The sequence below is a fragment of the Phyllobates terribilis genome, unplaced genomic scaffold (genome assembly GCF_046119375.1).
Source record: "Phyllobates terribilis strain yellow unplaced genomic scaffold, ASM4611937v1 Scaffold_10__3_contigs__length_209671492, whole genome shotgun sequence".
Classification (NCBI taxonomy): Eukaryota; Metazoa; Chordata; class Amphibia; order Anura; family Dendrobatidae; genus Phyllobates; species Phyllobates terribilis.
Genome location: NW_027362770.1, coordinates 185,276,753 through 185,301,450, shown reverse-complemented (window position 1 = coordinate 185,301,450; position 24,698 = coordinate 185,276,753). Strand labels below are relative to the sequence as shown.

Here is a 24,698-nt window from a genome sequence, read left to right as displayed (position 1 = left end):
ATTCAGGTCTTTGGAGATGGACTTGTAGCCTTGAGATTGCTCATGCTTCCTCACTATTTGGTTTCTCAAGTCCTCAGACAGTTCTTTGGTCTTCTTTCTTTTCTCCATGCTCAATGTGGTCACACAAGGACACAGGACAGAGGTTGAGTCAACTTTAATCCATGTTAACTGGCTGCAAGTGTGATTTAGTTATTGCCAACACCTGTTAGGTGCCACAGGTAAGTTACAGGTGCTGTTAATTACACCAATTAGAGAAGCATCACATGATTTTTAAAAGGGTGTCAATACTTTTGTCCACCCCCTTTTTTAGGTTTGGTGTGGAATTATATCCAATTTGGCTTTAGGACAATTCTTTTTGTGTTTTTTTCATTGAAGACAAATTAAATGAAGATAATAAGACCAAAGGATTTGTGATTGCAATCATTTTCAGGAAGAAACTGAGTATTATCTGACAGAATTGCAGAGGTGCCAATACTTTTGGCCAGCACTGTATATAGATATATACAGTATATATATATTCCATGCATTGGAATCTGAGGTGTATATACCATACGCTCACTGTGAGTTCCCCAATAACCGGCCTAGTAGTGGAAACAGCTGCGGCCTCGTCCATCAGTCGTCAGTCAATTGCATAATTTCTCTGATAATTGGAGGCAGCGGTGGGATCAGGGCGATTCTCCCTTGCTGTTATCATTGACACTGCGTGATACTGTCTGCTGAGCAGTGTATCTAATCCTCTCCTGTGTGATACTGTCTGCTGAGCTGTGTATCTAATCCTATCCTGTGTGATACTGTCTACTGAGCTGTGTATCTAATCCTATCCTGTGTGATACCGTCTGCTGAGCCGTGTATCTAATCCTATCCTGTGTGATACTGTCTGCTGAGCCGTGTATCTAATCCTCTCCTGTGTGATACTGTCTGCTGAGCCGTGTATCTAATCCTCTCCTGTGTGATACTGTCTGCTGAGCTGTGTATCTAATCCTATCCTGTGTGATACCGTCTGCTGAGCCGTGTATCTAATCCTATCCTGTGTGATACTGTCTGCTGAGCCGTGTATCTAATCCTCTCCTGTGTGATACTGTCTGCTGAGCCGTGTATCTAATCCTATCCTGTGTGATACTGTCTGCTGAGCCGTGTATCTAATCCTATCCTGTGTGATACCGTCTGCTGAGCCGTGTATCTAATCCTATCCTGTGTGATACCGTCTGCTGAGCCGTGTATCTAATCCTATCCTGTGTGATACCGTCTGCTGAGCCGTATATCTAGTCCTCTCCTGTGTGATACTGTCTGCTGAGCTGTGTATCTAATCCTCTCCTGTGTGATACCGTCTGCTGAGCCGTGTATCTAATCCTATCCTGTGTGATACCGTCTGCTGAGCCGTGTATCTAATCCTCTCCTGTGTGATACTGTCTGCTGAGCCGTGTATCTAATCCTCTCCTGTGTGATACTGACTGCTGAGCTGTGTATCTAATCCTATCCTGTGATACTGTCTGCTGAGCCGTGTATCTAATCCTATCCTGTGTGATACTGTCTGCTGAGCCATGTATCTAATCCTCTCCTGTGTGATACCGTCTGCTGAGCCGTGTATCTAATCCTATCCTGTGTGATACTGTCTGCTGAGCCGTGTATCTAATCCTCTCCTGTGTGAGACTGTATGATGAGCCGTGTATCTAATCCTCTCCGGTGTGATACTGTCTGCTGAGCCGTGTATCTAGTCCTCTCCTGTGTGATACTGTCTGCTGAGCTGTGTATCTAATCCTCTCCTGTGTGATACTGTCTGCTGAGCCGTGTATCTAATCCTCTCCTGTGTGATACTGTCTGCTGAGCCGTGTATCTAATCCTCTCCTGTGTGATACCGTCTGCTGAGCCGTGTATCTAATCCTCTCCTGTGTGATACTGTCTGCTGAGCCGTGTATCTAGTCCTCTCCTGTGTGATACTGTCTGCTGAGCTGTGTATCTAATCCTCTCCTGTGTGATACTGTCTGCTGAGCCGTGTATCTAATCCTCTCCTGTGTGATACTGTCTGCTGAGCTGTGTATCTAATCCTCTCCTGTGTGATACTGTCTGCTGAGCCGTGTATCTAATCCTCTCCTGTGTGATACTGTCTGCTGAGCTGTGTATCTAATCCTCTCCTGTGTGATACCGTCTGCTGAGCCGTGTATCTAATCCTCTCCTGTGTGATACCGTCTGCTGAGCCGTGTATCTGATCCTCTCCTGTGTGATACTGTCCGCTGAGCTGTGTATCTAATCCTCTCCTGCGTGATACTGTCTGCTGAGCCGTGTATCTAATCCTCTCCTGTGTGATACTGTCTGCTGAGCTGTGTATCTAATCCTCTCCTGTGTGATACCGTCTGCTGAGCCGTGTATCTAATCCTCTCCTGTGTGATGCTGTCTGCTGAGCTGTGTATCTAATCCTCTCCTGTGTGATACTGTCTGCTGAGCTGTGTATCTAATCCTATCCTGTGTGATACTGTCTGCTGAGCCGTGTATCTAATCCTCTCCTGTGTGATACCGTCTGCTGAGCCGTGTATCTAATCCTCTCCTGTGTGATACTGTCTGCTGAGCCGTGTATCTAATCCTCTCCTGTGTGATACTGTCTGCTGAGCCGTGTATCTAATCCTCTCCTGTGTGATACTGTCTGCTGAGCCGTGTATCTAATCCTCTCCTGTGTGATACTGTCTGCTGAGCCGTGTATCTTATCCTCTCCTGTGTGATGCTGTCTGCTGAGCCGTGTATCTAATCCTATCCTGTGTGATACTGTCTGCTGAGCCGTGTATCTAATCCTCTCCTGTGTGATACTGTCTGCTGAGCCGTGTATCTAATCCTCTCCTGTGTGATACTGTCTGCTGAGCCGTGTATCTAATCCTATCCTGTGTGATACTGTCTGCTGAGCCGTGTATCTAATCCTCTCCTGTGTGATACTGTCTGCTGAGCCGTGTATCTAATCCTCTCCTGTGTGATACTGTCTGCTGAGCTGTGTATCTAATCCTATCCTGTGTGATACTGTCTGCTGAGCCGTGTATCTAATCCTCTCCTGTGTGATACTGTCTGCTGAGCTGTGTATCTAATCCTCTCCTGTGTGATACTGTCTGCTGAGCTGTGTATCTAATCCTCTCCTGTGTGATACTGTCTGCTGAGCTGTGTATCTAATCCTATCCTGTGTGATACTGTCTGCTGAGCCGTGTATCTAATCCTCTCCTGTGTGATACCGTCTGCTGAGCCGTGTATCTAATCCTCTCCTGTGTGATACTGTCTGCTGAGCCGTGTATCTAATCCTCTCCTGTGTGATACTGTCCGCTGAGCTGTGTATCTAATCCTCTCCTGTGTGATACCGTCTGCTGATCTGTGTATCTAATCCTATCCTGTGTGATACCGTCTGCTGAGCTGTGTATCTAATCCTATCCTGTGTGATACCGTCTGCTGATCTGTGTATCTAATCCTCTCCTGTGTGATACTGTCTGCTGAGCCGTGTATCTAATCCTATCCTGTGTGATACCGTCTGCTGAGCTGTGTATCTAATCCTCTCCTGTGTGATACTGTCTGCTGAGCCGTGTATCTAATCCTATCCTGTGTGATACTGTCTGCTGAGCCGTGTATCTAATCCTCTCCTGTGTGATACTGACTGCTGAGCCGCGTATCTAATCCTCTCCTGTGTGATACTGACTGCTGAGCCGCGTATCTAATCCTTTCCTGTGTGATACAGTCTGCTGAGCTGTGTATCTAATCCTCTCCTGTGTGATACCGTCTGCTGAGCCGCGTATCTAATCCTCTCCTGTGTGATACTGACTGCTGAGCCGCGTATCTAATCCTCTCCTGTGTGATACTGACTGCTGAGCCGCGTATCTAATCCTTTCCTGTGTGATACAGTCTGCTGAGCCACGTATCTAATCCTCTCCTGTGTGATACTGACTGCTGAGCCGTGTATACTCTTAGGTGGCTGCTGTTCTACTACTTATTACCAGCAGGTGGCGTCTGATATTATGCCTGTAGCACAGTGTCCGTTCTCCCCTGGCTGCTGTGCTGCCATTTATTACCAGCAGGTGGCACCTGGTATTACATCTGTAGAACAGTGTCCTCTGGCTGCGGTGCTATCACCTATGACCAGCAGATGGCGCCTGATATTACATCTGTAGACCAGTGTCCTCTGGCTGCGGTGCTATCACCTATGACCAGCAGGTGGCGCCTGGTGTTACGCCTGTAGCACAGAGAGCTCAGCCTACATTACTCTTTTATTACACAGGTGCTGCTGCACTGACACCTGTGATGTGTGATATAAAGTGGTGATCACAGGGGAGGGGGGGGTGTTCTACTCTCATTTCAGAACACTACTGTCAGTCTCTCTCTGAAATGGCTGATAACAGTGAACAATAGATTGCATTCAGCTGTAATGCACCTTGCAGACAGGGCAGAGAGTGCAGCGCGGGGCGGATCGCACTCAGGTTTATTGTGGACTCAGCCTGAAAGTCTCAGTTCATTGAGCAACAGAATAGTGAGCGTGGGAACGGGGGCCGAGGACGAGCGACACAATGACAGGAGGAAACCGTATCAGTCACATGACAGTGACACGAAGAAGCTCCTCTGAATCACCCCTGTATAATGCATGAGATTCCGACATACAATGTTATCAAGATTTCTGCTTGCTGTCAGTGAGTAGTAACATTCTTAAGTTGTATCCAATCTACATAATCCTCTGTGAGCTAAACAGGCTACAGACTGATACATTGTAACAAACTATCAGCACAAGAGAGAGACGTGTGTTGTTTTTGTCTACACAGAACACAACTGTAACAAAGCTTCATCAGTGAGACATAATTAGATCAGGAAAAGCTTTTGTCTTTACGGTGTTAACAAAAAATACCATTCACTGATAGCAAGCAGAATATATTCCTACCAGGCTGTTGACTTTGGCACAGGAGACCCTCAGTCTACCTGACATCACAGTCCTAATGGTTGAGAACGAGGACTGTACCCCCTGGGTCTCCCTATATCCATTTTTAAATTAGGGGTCAAATGAGACCCCATGGCGGTACCCCAGAGAATCACTAGTAGATGTAGAGGCAGAGAATTCCATCACTGATGTTCTTGCAGCATAAAGGTACAGTAATGCTATTAATAGGAGGATAATATAGGGGGGCCTTGATTTTTACCTAGGGGCCCTGATTATTTAAGCTCCCCCTATGTTCAAATCCACTATCCATCTGCCTTTTCTATCAGTACCTGATCACCTTCACTACACATTTCGCAATTTCGCAACCTTCTCATCCTAAAATAATAATCTGAAACTTGTTTTCTGCTTCTTTCAATTATATTTGTATTAAAAGATTAATATCTCACCCCCTCCCCCTCCTCCCAACAAAAAAAAAGTTTTATATTCCAGACTTTGGTTTCTTTTAAAATTTCAGCCAATTATGTGCGTGTCCCCCCCTCCCATCCCCCAGTCCAGCCCGGAGGACAGGAGGGGACTGTGTGACGGAGGAGAGGAGGAGACATTGAGGGGGGATCCTGAAATCTGGAGAGGAGAGAACCATGAGAGGCGAGGAGCAGCATGAGCCAACACATGGGGCCGGCACCTGGTACAGAGGTGAGTGCACACTCATACAGGAGGCTGATACACCGAGGAGAAGCACTGCGAGGGGTCAACATGGATCTTATACACGTATATATTATATACACATCACACACTGTATTATTACACACTTCTGTTATTAAGTTGATTCCCAAGCTAAGGGTCACCGGTTCGAATCGAGGAGCAGCCATGAAGAAGATTTCCCAAGAAAAGAGAACCACCATCATCCAGCTCATCGATAGCGATCTCTCGGCCAAGAAAATTGCCAAACTGCATCATGTGAGCGCCATGACAGAGAGAAGAATACGAAATGAAGTCCGTCCATCCACTCAAAAGCCAAGAGGTGGACGTCCCGGCAAAATATCGGAGTCAACAAGTCGGCTCGTCACAAGGTCTATTAGTCCTGGCGCAACAAACACGGCAGTGGAGGAGGCTCGTAAGCTTCGTAAGAGTGAGATCACAGACGTCCATTCAAGCACCCTGTGACGCGCGTTACACAAGTCTGGAATGGTGGCCTGAGAAAAGGTGAAGAAGCCTCAACTTCAATATCGTCATAAGAAGCGTCGGCTCGAGTTTGCAAAAAAAGTACAAAAAATGGAGAGAAGAAGATTAGAAACGGGTGATCTGGAGCAATAAGACGAAAGTCAATAGACTCGGCTCTGATGGGAGCAAAGGGGTCTGGAAGAGACAAGGGAAAAAGGGGCTAAAGGATCGAGAAATTGGTGGAACTGTCAAGTTCGGTGGAGGAAACCTGAAGATATGAGGTTGTTTCACAACCAAAGGGCGTTGGATACTTGACCAGAATCGATGGTGGTCTCAATGCTGAGCTCTATGTGAGTATCCTACAAGACGAGTTACTTCGTACACTCAAATACTACGGGTATGAAAAGGACGACATAGTGTTCCAGCAGAACAACGACCCGAAGCATACGGAGAGATTGGAGAAGAAATGGCTCAATGAGAATGAAGTAGAGGTGCAGGATAGACCTCCACAGCCCCCAGACCTCAACCCAATCCAACACTTATGGGTAGAGATGAAGAAAAAGCTGTATACAGACCCAAGAGAGCCGACCAGTATGGACCAAGTATGGGAAGTGTAGAAGAGACCGGGGATCAGTAGAGACATTGAATCTGATCGAGAGCAAGAAGGATCCAGGCCCCGGTGAAAGCCAAAATACTGACAAAGTATTAAAAAATTACTACAGTAACAATGCAGAGACACGAGAAGAAGAATCTGCAGAAGTAATCATCTGCTAGATAGCTGTAAGTCACATGTATGTGTGAGATAGAGAAGATGATGGTCGAGAAGATGAAGATGATGGTCTGGAAGATGAAGATGATGGTCTATAGGATGAAGATTATGGTCTAGAAGATGAAGATGATGGTCTATAGGATGATGGGAGTCGCACGGTCAGCAGTAGAGGATGGTGAGATCTGGAGCCTGAAAGTCAGAAGGTCAAAGCTTTGTATTCATTCATCAGTGTAATACACACATACGTATATACTATATACACCCAGTATACATTACACACATGTATACTATATACACATTACACATATATATAATAATACACACATGTATACTATACACACATTACACACAATATATATTACACACATGTATACTATACACACATTACACATATATATAATAATACACACATGTATACTATATACACATTACACATATATATAATAATACACACGTGTATACTATATACACATTACACATATATATAATAATACACACATGTATACTATATACACATTACACATATATATAATAATACACACATGTATACTATACACACATTACACATATATAATAATACACACATGTATACTATATACACATTACACACATGTATACTATACACACATTACACATATATATAATAATACACACATGTATACTATATACACATTACACATATATATAATAATACACACGTGTATACTATACACACATTACACATATATATAATAATACACACGTGTATACTATATACACATTACACATATATATAATAATACACACGTGTATACTATACACACATTACACATATATATAATAATACACACATGTATACTATATACACATTACACATATATATAATAATGCACACATGTATACTATACACACATTACACATATATATAATAATACACACATGTATACTATACACACATTACACATATATATAATAATACACACATGTATACTATATACACATTACACATATATATAATAATACACACGTGTATACTATATACACATTACACATATATATAATAATACACACGTGTATACTATACACACATTACACATATATATAATAATACACACATGTATACTATACACACATTACACATATATATAATAATGCACACATGTATACTATACACACATTACACATATATATAATAATGCACACATGTATACTATACACACATTACACATATATATAATAATGCACACATGTATACTATACACACATTACACATATATATAATAATACACACATGTATACTATACACACATTACACATATATATAATAATAGACACATGTATACTATATACACATTACACATATATATAATACACACATGTATACTATACACACATTACACATATATATAATAATACACACATGTATACTATACACACATTACACATATATATAATAATACACACATGTATACTATACACACATTACACATATATATAATAATGCACACATGTATACTATACACACATTACACATATATATAATAATGCACACATGTATACTATACACACATTACACATATATATAATAATGCACACATGTATACTATACACACATTACACATATATATAATAATGCACACATGTATACTATACACATTACACATATATATAATAATACACACATGTATACTATACACACATTACACATATATATAATAATACACACATGTATACTATACACACATTACACATATATATAATAATACACACATGTATACTATACACACATTACACATATATATAATAATGCACACATGTATACTATTCACACATTACACATATATATAATAATGCACACATGTATACTATATACACATTACACATATATATATAATAATACACACATGTATACTATATACACATTACACATATATATAATAATACACACATGTATACTATATACACATTACACATATATATATAAATACACACATGTATACGATACACACATTAAACATATATATATAAATACACACATGTATACTATACACACATTACACATATATATAATAATACACACATGTATACTATATACACATTACACATATATAATAATACACACATGTATACTATACACACATTACACATATATATATAAATACACACATGTATACGATACACACATTAAACATATATATATAAATACACACATGTATACTATACACACATTACACATATATAATAATACACACATGTATACTATATACACATTACACATATATATAATAATACACACATGTATACTATATACACATTACACATATATATATAATAATACACACATGTATACTATACACACATTACACATATATATAATAATACACACATGTATACTATATACACATTACACATATATATAATAATACACACATGTATACTATATACACATTACACATATATATAATAATACACACATGTATACTATATACACATTACACATATATATAATAATACACACATGTATACTATACACACATTACACATATATATATAATAATACACACATGTATACTATATACACATTACACATATATATAATAATACACACATGTATACTATACACACATTACACATATATATATAATAATACACACATGTATACTATATACACATTACACATATATATAATAATACACACATGTATACTATATACACATTACACATATATATAATAATACACACATGTATACTATATAAACATTACACACTCATACAGTGCTGATCACCATTATTGGCCCCTTCATTTTTTCCATAGACTGTACAATATCTTCAGAAATAAATGGAAATGTACCAAAGTTATATCCTCAGGATTTTTTAATTAGTGTCCAAAGTAATACAGCAATAAACATGTATAATAATACACACATGTATACTATATACACATTACACACATGTATACTATACACATTACACATATATAATAATACACACATGTATACTATACACATATATAATAATACACACATGTATACTATACACATTACACATATATAATAATACACACATGTATACTATACACACATTACACATATATATAATACAAACATGTATACTATACACACATTACACATATATATAATAATACACACATGTATACTATATACACATTACACATATATATAATAATACACACATGTATACTATGCACACATTACACATATATATAATAATACACACATGTATACTATATACACATTACACATATATATAATAATACACACATGTATACTATATACACATTACACATATATATAATAATACACACGTGTATACTATATACACATTACACATATATATAATAATACACACGTGTATACTATATACACATTACACATATATATAATAATACACACGTGTATACTATATACACATTACACATATATATAATAATACACACATGTATACTATATACACATTACACATATATATAATAATACACACATGTATACTATATACACATTACACATATATATAATAATACACACGTGTATACTATATACACATTACACATATATATAATAATACACACGTGTATACTATATAAACATTACACATATATATATAATACACACGTGTATACTATATACACATTACACATATATATAATAATACACACGTGTATACTATATAAACATTACACATATATATATAATACACACGTGTATACTATACACACATTACACATATATATATAATAATACACACATGTATACTATATACACATTACACATATATATAATAATACACACATGTATACTATATACACATTACACATATATATAATAATACACACATGTATACTATACACACATTACACATATATATATAATAATACACACATGTATACTATATACACATTACACATATATATAATAATACACACATGTATACTATACACACATTACACATATATATATAATAATACACACATGTATACTATATACACATTACACATATATATAATAATACACACATGTATACTATATACACATTACACATATATATAATAATACACACATGTATACTATATAAACATTACACACTCATACAGTGCTGATCACCATTATTGGCCCCTTCATTTTTTCCATAGACTGTACAATATCTTCAGAAATAAATGGAAATGTACCAAAGTTATATCCTCAGGATTTTTTAATTAGTGTCCAAAGTAATACAGCAATAAACATGTATAATAATACACACATGTATACTATATACACATTACACACGTGTATACTATACACATTACACATATATAATAATACACACATGTATACTATACACATTACACATATATAATAATACACACATGTATACTATACACACATTACACATATATATAATAATACACACGTGTATACTATATACACATTACACATATATATAATAATACACACATGTATACTATATACACATTACACATATATATAATAATACACACGTGTATACTATATACACATTACACATATATATAATAATACACACGTGTATACTATATACACATTACACATATATATAATAATACACACGTGTATACTATATACACATTACACATATATATAATAATACACACATGTATACTATACACACATTACACATATATATAATACACACATGTATACTATACACACATTACACATATATATAATAATACACACGTGTATACTATATACACATTACACATATATATAATAATACACACATGTATACTATATACACATTACACATATATATAATACACACATGTATACTATATACACATTACACATATATATAATACACACGTGTATACTATACACACATTACACATATATATAATAATACACACATGTATACTATATACACATTACACATATATATAATAATACACACGTGTATACTATACACACATTACACATATATATAATAATACACACGTGTATACTATACACACATTACACATATATATAATACACACGTGTATACTATATACACATTACACATATATATAATAATACACACATGTATACTATACACACATTACACATATATATAATACACACATGTATACTATACACACATTACACATATATATAATAATACACACGTGTATACTATATACACATTACACATATATATAATAATACACACATGTATACTATATACACATTACACATATATATAATACACACATGTATACTATATACACATTACACATATATATAATAATACACACATGTATACTATACACACATTACACATATATATAATAATACACACATGTATACTATATACACATTACACATATATATAATAATACACACGTGTATACTATATACACATTACACATATATATAATAATACACACATGTATACTATATACACATTACACATATATATAATAATACACACATGTATACTATACACACATTACACATATATATAATAATACACACATGTATACTATACACACATTACACATATATATAATAATACACACATGTATACTATACACACATTACACATATATATAATAATACACACATGTATACTATACACACATTACACATATATATAATAATACACACATGTATACTATACACACATTACACATATATATAATAATACACACATGTATACTATACACACATTACACATATATATAATAATACACACATGTATACTATACACACATTACACATATATATAATAATACACACATGTATACTATATACACATTACACATATATATAATACACACGTGTATACTATATACACATTACACATATATATAATAATACACACATGTATACTATATACACATATATATAATAATACACACATGTATACTATACACACATTACACACATGTATAATAATACACACATGTATACTATACACACATTACACACATGTATAATAATACACACATGTATACTATACACACATTACACACATGTATACTATATACACATTACACATATATATAATAATACACACATGTATACTATACACACATTACACATATAATAATACACACATGTATACTATTTACACATTACACATATATATAATAATACACACGTGTTTACTATACACACATTACACATATATATAATAATACACACATGTATACTATATACGCATTACACATATATATAATAATACACACATGTATACTATACACACATTACACATATATATAATAATACACACATGTATACTATATACACATTACACATATATATAATAATACACACATGTATACTATATACACATTACACATATATATAATAATACACACATGTATACTATATACACATTACACATATATATAATACACACATGTATACTATATACACATTACACATATATATAATAATACACACATGTATACTATACACACATTACACATATATATAATAATACACACATGTATACTATACACACATTACACATATATATAATAATACACACATGTATACTATACACACATTACACATATATATAATAATACACACATGTATACACACATTACACATATATATAATAATACACACATGTATACTATACACACATTACACATATATATAATAATACACACATGTATACTATACACACATTACACATATATATAATACACACATGTATACTATATACACATTACACATATATATAATAATACACACGTGTATACTATATACACATTACACATATATATAATAATACACACATGTATACTATATACACATATATATAATAATACACACATGTATACTATACACACATTACACACATGTATAATAATACACACATGTATACTATACACACATTACACACATGTATAATAATACACACATGTATACTATACACACATTACACACATGTATACTATATACACATTACACATATATATAATAATACACACATGTATACTATACACACATTACACATATAATAATACACACATGTATACTATTTACACATTACACATATATATAATAATACACACGTGTTTACTATACACACATTACACATATATATAATAATACACACATGTATACTATATACGCATTACACATATATATAATAATACACACATGTATACTATATACACATTACACATATATATAATAATACACACATGTATACTATATACGCATTACACATATATATAATAATACACACATGTATACTATATACACATTACACATATATATAATAATACACACATGTATACTATACACACATTACACATATATATAATAATACACACATGTATACTATATACACATTACACATATATATAATAATACACACATGTATACTATATACACATTACACATATATATAATAATACACACATGTATACTATACACACATTACACATATATATAATAATACACACATGTATACTATACACACATTACACATATATATAATAATACACACGTGTATGCTATATACACATTACACATATATATAATAATACACACGTGTATACTATATACACATTACACATATATATAATAATACACACATGTATACTATACACACATTACACACATGTATAATAATACACACATGTATACTATATACACATTACACATATATATAATAATACACACATGTATACTATATACACATTACACATATATATAATAATGCACACATGTATACTATATACACATTACACATATATATAATAATGCACACATGTATACTATATACACATTACACATATATATAATAATACACACATGTATACTATATACACATTACACATATATATAATAATACACACATGTATACTATATACACATTACACATATATATAATAATACACACATGTATACTATATACACATTACACATATATATAATAATACACACATGTATACTATATACACATTACACATATATATAATAATACACACATGTATACTATACACACATTACACATATATATAATAATACACACATGTATACTATACACACATTACACATATATATAATAATACACACATGTATACTATACACACATTACACATATATATAATAATACACACGTGTATACTATATACACATTACACATATATATAATAATACACACATGTATACTATACACACATTACACATATATATAATACACACATGTATACTATATACACATTACACATATATATAATAATACACACGTGTATACTATATACACATTACACATATATATAATAATACACACATGTATACTATACACACATTACACATATATATAATACACACATGTATACTATATACACATTACACATATATAATAATACACACATGTACACTATACACACATTACACATATATAATAATACACACATGTATACTATATACACATTACACATATATATAATAATACACACATGTATACTATACACACATTACACATATATATAATAATACACACATGTATACTATATACACATTACACATATATATAATAATACACACGTGTATACTATATACACATTACACATATATATAATACACACATGTATACTATATACACATTACACATATATATAATAATACACACATGTATACTATATACATATTACACATATATATAATAATACACACATGTATACTATATACACATTACACATATATATAATAATACACACATGTATACTCTATACACATTACACATATATATAATAATACACACGTGTATACTATGTACACATTACACATATATATAATAATACACACATGTATACTATATACACATTACACATATATATAATACACACATGTATACTATATACACATTACACATATATATAATAATACACACATGTATACTATACACACATTACACATATATATAATAATACACACATGTATACTATATACACATTACACATATATATAATAATACACACATGTATACTATACACACATTACACACGCCTGTATCCTGCATTATACACTCATCTCTTCATGCTTTATGGTTACAACGTAGCACAATAAACCCCTCCTGATCTAATGCTTCTCACAGCTGAGGGTTTGTGACAGTTGTATCTAGTCTGGACAATCCTCTGTGAGTGACACACATCAGCTAACCTCTCTCCTGTGCTGCTGGGTTGTTACAATGTATCAGCGCTGTGATGATTGTGTCAACTCTCAGTCTGAATAGAAACATTCACTCATAACAAGCAGAGATCCAGAAAACACTGAGGAATTGATGAAGCACAAAGTATACAGCGAGTACAGAAAGTATTCAGACCCCACCCTCAGTGTACAGCGAGTACAGAAAGTATTCAGACCCCACCCTCAGTGTACAGCGAGTACAGAAAGTATTCAAACCCCACCCTCAGTATACAGCGAGTACAGAAAGTATTCAGACCCCACCCTCAGTGTACAGCGAGTACAGAAAGTATTCAGACCCCACCCTCAGTGTACAGCGAGTACAGAAAGTATTCAGACCCCACCCTCAGTATACAGCGAGTACAGAAAGTATTCAAACCCCACCCTCAGTATACAGCGAGTACAGAAAGTATTCAGACCCCACCCTCAGTATACAGCGAGTACAGAAAGTATTCAGACCCCACCCTCAGTATACAGCGAGTACAGAAAGTATTCAGACCCCACCCTCAGTGTACAGCGAGTACAGAAAGTATTCAGACCCCACCCTCAGTATACAGCGAGTACAGAAAGTATTCAGACCCCACCCTCAGTATACAGCGAGTACAGAAAGTATTCAAACCCCACCCTCAGTATACAGCGAGTACAGAAAGTATTCAGACCCCACCCTCAGTGTACAGCGAGTACAGAAAGTATTCAGACCCCACCCTCAGTGTACAGCGAGTACAGAAAGTATTCAGACCCCACCCTCAGTATACAGCGAGTACAGAAAGTATTCAGACCCCACCCTCAGTATACAGCGAGTACAGAAAGTATTCAGACCCCACCCTCAGTGTACAGCGAGTACAGAAAGTATTCAGACCCCACCCTCAGTGTACAGCGAGTACAGAAAGTATTCAGACCCCACCCTCAGTGTACAGCGAGTACAGAAAGTATTCAGACCCCACCCTCAGTGTACAGCGAGTACAGAAAGTATTCAGACCCCACCCTCAGTGTACAGCGAGTACAGAAAGTATTCAGACCCCACCCTCAGTGTACAGCGAGTACAGAAAGTATTCAGACCCCACCCTCAGTATACAGCGAGTACAGAAAGTATTCAGACCCCACCCTCAGTATACAGCGAGTACAGAAAGTATTCAGACCCCACCCTCAGTATACAGCGAGTACAGAAAGTATTCAGACCCCACCCTCAGTATACAGCGAGTACAGAAAGTATTCAGACCCCACCCTCAGTGTACAGCGAGTACAGAAAGTATTCAGACCCCACCCTCAGTGTACAGCGAGTACAGAAAGTATTCAGACCCCACCCTCAGTGTACAGCGAGTACAGAAAGTATTCAGACCCCACCCTCAGTGTACAGCGAGTACAGAAAGTATTCAGACCCCACCCTCAGTGTACAGCGAGTACAGAAAGTATTCAGACCCCACCCTCAGTGTACAGCGAGTACACAAAGTATTCAGACCCCACCCTCAGTGTACAGCGAGTACAGAAAGTATTCAGACCCCACCCTCAGTATACAGCGAGTACAGAAAGTATTCAGACCCCACCCTCAGTATACAGCGAGTACAGAAAGTATTCAGACCCCACCCTCAGTATACAGCGAGTACAGAAAGTATTCAGACCCCACCCTCAGTATACAGCGAGTACAGAAAGTATTCAGACCCCACCCTCAGTGTACAGCGAGTACAGAAAGTATTCAGACCCCACCCTCAGTGTACAGCGAGTACAGAAAGTATTCAGACCCCACCCTCAGTGTACAGCGAGTACAGAAAGTATTCAGACCCCACCCTCAGTGTACAGCGAGTACAGAAAGTATTCAGACCCCACCCTCAGTGTACAGCGAGTACAGAAAGTATTCAGACCCCACCCTCAGTGTACAGCGAGTACAGAAAGTATTCAGACCCCACCCTCAGTATACAGCGAGTACAGAAAGTATTCAGACCCCACCCTCAGTATACAGCGAGTACAGAAAGTATTCAGACCCCACCCTCAGTATACAGCGAGTACAGAAAGTATTCAGACCCCACCCTCAGTATACAGCGAGTACAGAAAGTATTCAGACCCCACCCTCAGTATACAGCGAGTACAGAAAGTATTCAGACCCCACCCTCAGTATACAGCGAGTACAGAAAGTATTCAGACCCCACCCTCAGTATACAGCGAGTACAGAAAGTATTCAGACCCCACCCTCAGTATACAGCGAGTACAGAAAGTATTCAGACCCCACCCTCAGTATACAGCGAGTACAGAAAGTATTCAGACCCCACCCTCAGTATACAGCGAGTACAGAAAGTATTCAGACCCCACCCTCAGTATACAGCGAGTACAGAAAGTATTCAGACCCCACCCTCAGTATACAGCGAGTACAGAAAGTATTCAGACCCCACCCTCAGTGTACAGCGAGTACCGAAAGTATTCAGACCCCTTTACATCTTTCACTCTTTGTTTCATTTCAGCCATTTGGTAAATTCTAAAAAGTTCATTTTTTTTCTCATTAATGTACACTCTGCACCCCATCTTGACTGAAAAAAACAGAAATGTAGAAATTTTTGCAAATTTATTTGAAAAGAAAAACTGAAATATCCCATGGCCATAAGTATTCAGACCCTTTGCTCAGTATTGAGTAGAAGCCCCCTTTTGAGCTAGTACAGCCATGAGTCTTCTTGGGAATGATGCAACAAGTTTTTCACACCTGGATTTGGGGATCCTCTGCCATTCTTCCTTGCAGATCCTCTCCAGTTTCATCAGGTTGGATGGTGAACGTTGGTGGACAGCCATTTTCAGGTCTCTCCAGAGATGATCAATTGGGTTTAGGTCAGGGCTCTGGCTGGGCCAGTCAAGAATGGTCACAGAGTTGTTCTGAAGCCACTCCTTTCTTATTTTAGCTGTGTGCTTAGGGTCATTGTCTTGTGGGAAGGTGAACCTTCGGCCAAGTCTGAGGTCCAGAGCACTCTGGAAGAGGTTTTCATCCAGGATATCTCTGTACTTGGCTGCATTCATGTTTCCCTCAATTGCAACCAGTCGTCCTGTCCCTGCAGCTGAAAAACACCCCCATAGCATGATGCTGCCCCCACCATGTTTCACTGTTGGGATTGTATTGGGCAGGTGATGTGCAGTGCCTGGTTTTCTCCACACATACCACTTAGAATTATCACCAAAAAGTTCTATCTTCGTCTCATCAGACCAGAGAATCTTATTTCTCATAGTCTGGGAGTCCTTCATGTGTTTTTAAGCAAACTCTATGCGGGCTTTCATATGTCTTGCACTGAGGAGAGGCTTCCGTCGGGCCACTCTGCCATAAAGGCCCGACTGATGGAGGGCTGCAGTGATAGTTGACTTTGTGGAACTTTCTCCCATCTCCCTACTGCATCTCTGGAGCTCAGCCACAGTGATCTTGGGGTTCTTCTTTACCTTTCTCACCAAGGCTCTTCTCCCACGATTGCTCAGTTTTGCTGGACGGCCAGGTCTAGAAAGACTTCTGGTGGTCCCAAACTTCTTTCATTTAAGGATTATGGAGGCCACTGTGCTCTTAGGAACCTTGAGTACTGCAGAAATTCTTTTGTAACCTTGGCCAGATCTGTGCCTTGCCCCAATTCTGTCTCTGAGCTCCTTGGGCAGTTCCTTTGAGCTCATGATTCTCATTTGGTCTGACATGCACTGTGAGCTGAGAGGTCTTATATAGACAGGTGTGTGCCTTTCCAAATCAAGTCCTATCAGTTTAATTAAACACAGCTGGACTCCAATGAAGGAGTATCATAGAATCATAGAATGGTAGAGTTGGAAGGGACCTCCTGGGTCATCTGGTCCAACCCCCTGCTCAAAGCAGGATTCACTAGATCATCTCAGACAGATGTCTGTCCAGCCTCTGTTTGAAGACGTCCATTGAAGGGGAACTCACCACCTCTCGTGGCAGCCTGTTCCACTCATTAATCACCCTAACTGTCAAAAAGTTTTTTCTAATATCTAATCTGTGTCTCCTCCCATTTAGTTTCATCCCATTGCTTCTAGTCTTTCCTTGTGCAAATGAGAATAAAGATGATCCTTCTACAATGTGACAGCCCTTGACATATTTGTAGACAGCTATTAAGTCTCCTCTCAGTCTTCTTTTTTGCAAGCTAAATATTCCCAAATCCTGCAACCGTTCCTCATAGGACATGGTTTGCAGACCAGTCACCATTCTGGTCGCTCTTCTCTGAACTTGCTCCAGTTTGTTGATGTCTTTTTTAAAATGTGGTGCCCAAAACTGTACACAGTATTCCAGATGAGGTCTGACCAAAGAGGAGTAAAGACCGATAATGACTTCACGTGATCTAGACTGTATGCTTCTGTTAATACATCCCAGAATTGTATTTGCCTTTTTTGCTGCTGCATCACACTGTTGACTCATGTTCAGTCTATGATCTATTAGTATACCTAAGTCTTTTTCACATGTACTGTTGCTTAGCTCTATTCCTCCCATTCTGTATATGCTTTTTTCATTTTTATTGCCCAGATGTAGTACTTTGCATTTTTCCCTGTTATAAACCATTCTGTTGGTTGCTGCCCACTGCTCCAGTTTATTTAGGTCTTTTTGAATCCTCTCTCTCTCTTCTCTAGTATTAGCTATCCCTCCTAGCTTTGTGTCATCAGCAAATTTAATCAGTTTACCCTCAATTCCTTCATCTAAATCATTGATAAAGATGTTGAACAATACAGGTCCCAGGACGGAGCCCTGTGGTACCCCACTTGAGACATTCATCCAGCTGGATGTGAAGCCATTTACAACCACCCTTTGAGTCCGATCACTAAGCCAGTTATGAATCCACCTAACAGTTGCCTGTTCCATTGCATACTTGGTCATTTTTTCAATAAGGATGGTGTGAGATACTTTGTCAAATGCTTTGCTGAAGTCAAGATATACTATATCTACAGCATTTCCCTGATCCACCCAGTCAGTGATTCTGTCATAGAAGGAAATTAAGTTAGTCTGACATGACTTGTTAGTTATAAACCCATGCTGACTCTGGTTAATCACTTCATTCTTATCCAGGTACTTACATACATGTTGTTTAATAATTTTTTCAAAGATCTTTCCTGGTATAGAAGTCAGACTCACCGGCCTATAGTTCCCTGGGTCCACCTTCTTCCCCTTTTTGAAGATAGGAACAACATTTGCTCTTCTCCAGTCTTCTGGGACTTCTCCTGCTCTCCAAGAATTTTCAAAGATTATGGAGAGTGGTTCTAAAATTAGTAGAACCATCTCAAGGAGGAGCACAAGGAAATGGACAGCATGTGACTTAAATATGAGTGTCTGAGCAAAGGGTCTGAATACTTATGACCATGTGATATTTCAATTTTTCTTTCATAAATTAGCAAAAATTTCTACATTTCTGTTTTTATTCAGTCAGGATGGGGTGCAGAGTGCACTTTAATGAGAAAAAATATATGAACTTTTTAGAATTTACCAAATGGCTGCAATGAAACAAAGAGTGAAAAATATAAAGGGGTCTGAATACTTTCCGTACCCACTGTATTAGAAAGTTTGAGTGGCTGATTGGAGGCAGCGGGTGACTGTGACCCCCGTATATTTCCTGTCCCCTCTGCAGGACCCCCCGCTCCGTAGCCCCCGGTGATGGCAGTGAGTGTGGAGTCAGTGAGTCTCCTGCTGTTCTCCCTCCTGGAGGTGCCCTGGATCTTCTGCCTGCCCAGCGCCCTGTGCCCGCACACCGCCTTCTACCATGGCTGCTGGATCAGACGCTTCCCCGGACTAGTCCTCAGTTTCTCCGGATCGGAGCAGCGCGGAGCCCGGCTGTTACAGAGGCGTCCCGAGCCCTCCGCCCAAATGTGCAGCCGCAAGTGCTGCCACCAAGGTGATCCAGAGCACTTCTGCTACAGTGTGTCAGCGCAGCTCACGTGCAGATGTAATCGCATCTCTGCCCTTTCTCCCCAGATTCCTGCAATGTGGCCGTCTATTACTCCGTGACGAGCACCGAGAGCGGAGACTGTCACCTGGTGCACTGCCCCGAGCCCGAGAGCTGCCTCCTCCAGCTCCGAGAGCGCAGCGTCCTCTACACGGTCACAGCAGGTAAGTCCTCCTGAGCGGGTCTCATGGGGACTCCCTTAGCTCTGCCTGGCAATCAATCACAGTAAGCGATTGTCCCCCTACCCACCATCGCTCTCATAGAGAAAGGAAGTAGCTAACTTCTCCTCCTTCAGCTGCAAGAGTGCAGTGTCCTCTACACGGTCACAGAAGTCCCTTAGCTCTTCCTGGCAATGAATAACAGGAAGTGATTCCCCCCTACCCACCATCACTCTCATAGAGAAAGGAAGTAGCTAATTTCTCCTCCTGCAGCTCCGAGAACGCAGCGTCCTCTACACGGTCACAGAAGGTAAGTCCTTCCTAGCGAGTCTCATAGGGTCTCCCCCTTAGCTCTTCCTGGCAATCAGTAAGAGTAAGGATTCCCCTCTCCCCACCATCACGCTCCTAGAGGAAGTAGCTAACTTCTCCTCCAGCTCCAAGAGTGCTGCATCCTCTATATGTTAACAGCAGGTTAGTCCTCCCTAGCAGATCTCATGGGGACTTCCTTAGCTCTTCCTGGCAATCAATTACAATAAGCGATTATCCCCCTACACACCATCGCTCTCATAGAGAAAGGAAGTAGCTAACTTTCTCCTCCTGCAGCTCCGAGAACGCAGCGTCCTCTACACGGTCACAGAAGGTAAGTCCTCCCTAGCGAGTCTCATAGGGTCTCCCCCTTAGCTCTTCCTGGCAATCAGTAAGAGTAAGGATTCCCCTCTGCCCACCATCACTCTCCTAGAGGACATAGCTAACTTCTCCTCCAGCTCCAAGAGTGCAGCATCCTCTATATGGTAACAGCAGGTTAGTCCTCCCTAGCAGATCTCATGGGGACTCCCTTAGCTCTTCATGGCAATTAATCACAGTAAGTGATCCTCCGTCCCCACCTTCGCTCTCATAGGGAGAGGAAGTAGCTAACTTCTTCTCCTGTAGCTCTGAAAGCGCAGCGTCGTCTACATGGTCACAGCAGGTGAGCCCTCCATAGTGGACCTCATGGGGATTCCCTTAGCTCTTCCTGGCAATCAATCACAGTTTGCCTCTCTTAGAGAGAGGAAGTAGCTAACTTCTCCTCCTGTAGCTCCGAGAGCACAGTGTCCTCTACACGATCACAGCAGGTGAGCCCTCCATAGCAGATCTCATGGGAACCCCCTTAAGCTCTTCCTGGCAATCAATCACAGTTTCACTATCATTGAGAGAAGAAGTAGCTAACTTCTCCTCCTGCAGTCGTTTGCTTAAGCTTCAGATGTGCTGACGATCATGGGGTTTCCCCTTTAGGTGTGGATCCGGATCTGCTGGTGTTCGATCAGCTGGGACACATCGACCTGAACCCTCGGTCATCTCTAAAGTGGGAGCGTCTGAACATATCCCGGATGCCTCCGACCCTCGGACCCTCCAAGGAGCCTCAATCATTGCCCACCAGTCCACACGATGAGCCGCTGCCAACCCAGCCCCCTCCTCCTCAGCCCCCGTCCCCGGCGGACTCTCCTCTCCGCTCTTTGGCTCCTACTTACTCTCCTCCAATCACTGCTCAAGATGTGACATCGGTCTCCCCCCGAGGAGCCGGGAAACCCGACAAGGAGGCCCCTCCGTCCTCACCGCCACTGGGCCGACCAGAGCTGCAGAGCCCAGCGCACCTGGACAGCAGCAAGCAGCACGTGAACGAAACCAAGGGCCACGGCGGCCGGAACCAGACGTACGAGGGGGAAACCGAGGACCCTGCGGACACCTGGGCCAATCTCTGGCCCCTTCCTACCATGATCGGGTCTACGGTGACCCTACTGTGCTGCTGCTCGGGGGTCCTGGCGTTTGGGTGCTGTAGGAGGCGGCGGCGCGGGAGGTACCAGCCCTGGAGGGCACCGAGGACCGGAAAAAGGACCCTCATTACTTGCACTCTGCTCAAGGAGAAGGACTGACTGTGGGGCCCTATATGCCCCCTGGTGGATAATACTGGTACTGAAAGGTGAGGGAATGGCCAGCCCCCGAATTACCTGGAGGGGAGGCGGCTGCAATGCTGGGGGAGAACACTTCGTGAGCACTTCTCCCGGACATTGGGGCAGATAATTTAAAGTTTTAAAGGAAGAACAGGACACATAGCACTGCACAGGGGCTGTATACACAAAACGGATGATTTGTTTTCAGCATTTTTTTTTTCGTTTTTGAGCCGTATAAAGTATGTTGCAAAAGTCAGCACACCCTCAGAGTGATGAGAGACGGAAAAAAGTGCACTTTTTTTTTTTTTTTTAACCTATTATAAATGTGACATTCGATAATCCAGAATGTCCGATAATCAGACACATTTTTGAGAATCGTTCAGTAATATGTAATCTGATAATCCAGAATATTTGCTAATCTGGCACGTCTCAGATCCCATTGATGTCGGATTAAAGGAATTTCCTCCTCCTTGCCTCATCCGTGCTGTTTTCCTGTGCTGGGCGGCGGTGCAGTGACTGTATCCCCCCGTCCTCCTCCTCCTCGTAGTTGGGGGGGAGCTCGCTGAATGGCTCCATTCTTCTGTGATGCCGTGTTTGGGTTCTCTCGCTCGGGGAGCGGTCTGTGAAGGTCACCGCCGCTGGATCGGGGCCAGAAAAGGGGATTTTGTGTCCTCAGATTAGAAAAAGGTCACTAAATGAGGCAACAGCAAGAATTATATCAGAGGGGCGACGTCACCGGCCGCGT

At 38.7% G+C, this 24,698-nt stretch overlaps 1 protein-coding gene across 1 annotated transcript; it reads left to right on the top strand.

Moving 5' to 3' along the window:
* The first annotated feature begins 4,461 nt into the window (after nucleotides 1-4,461).
* Nucleotides 4,462-24,378, top strand: MANSC4 (MANSC domain containing 4). The gene is made up of 5 exons (XM_073649393.1): nucleotides 4,462-5,095; nucleotides 5,403-5,581; nucleotides 21,553-21,816; nucleotides 21,897-22,031; nucleotides 23,298-24,378. The coding sequence occupies exons 3-5, from the start codon at nucleotides 21,579-21,581 to the stop codon at nucleotides 23,933-23,935; spliced, it is 1,011 nt and encodes a 336-aa protein (XP_073505494.1). The 5' UTR covers nucleotides 4,462-5,095; nucleotides 5,403-5,581; nucleotides 21,553-21,578; the 3' UTR covers nucleotides 23,936-24,378.
* The last annotated feature ends 320 nt before the right edge of the window (nucleotides 24,379-24,698 follow it).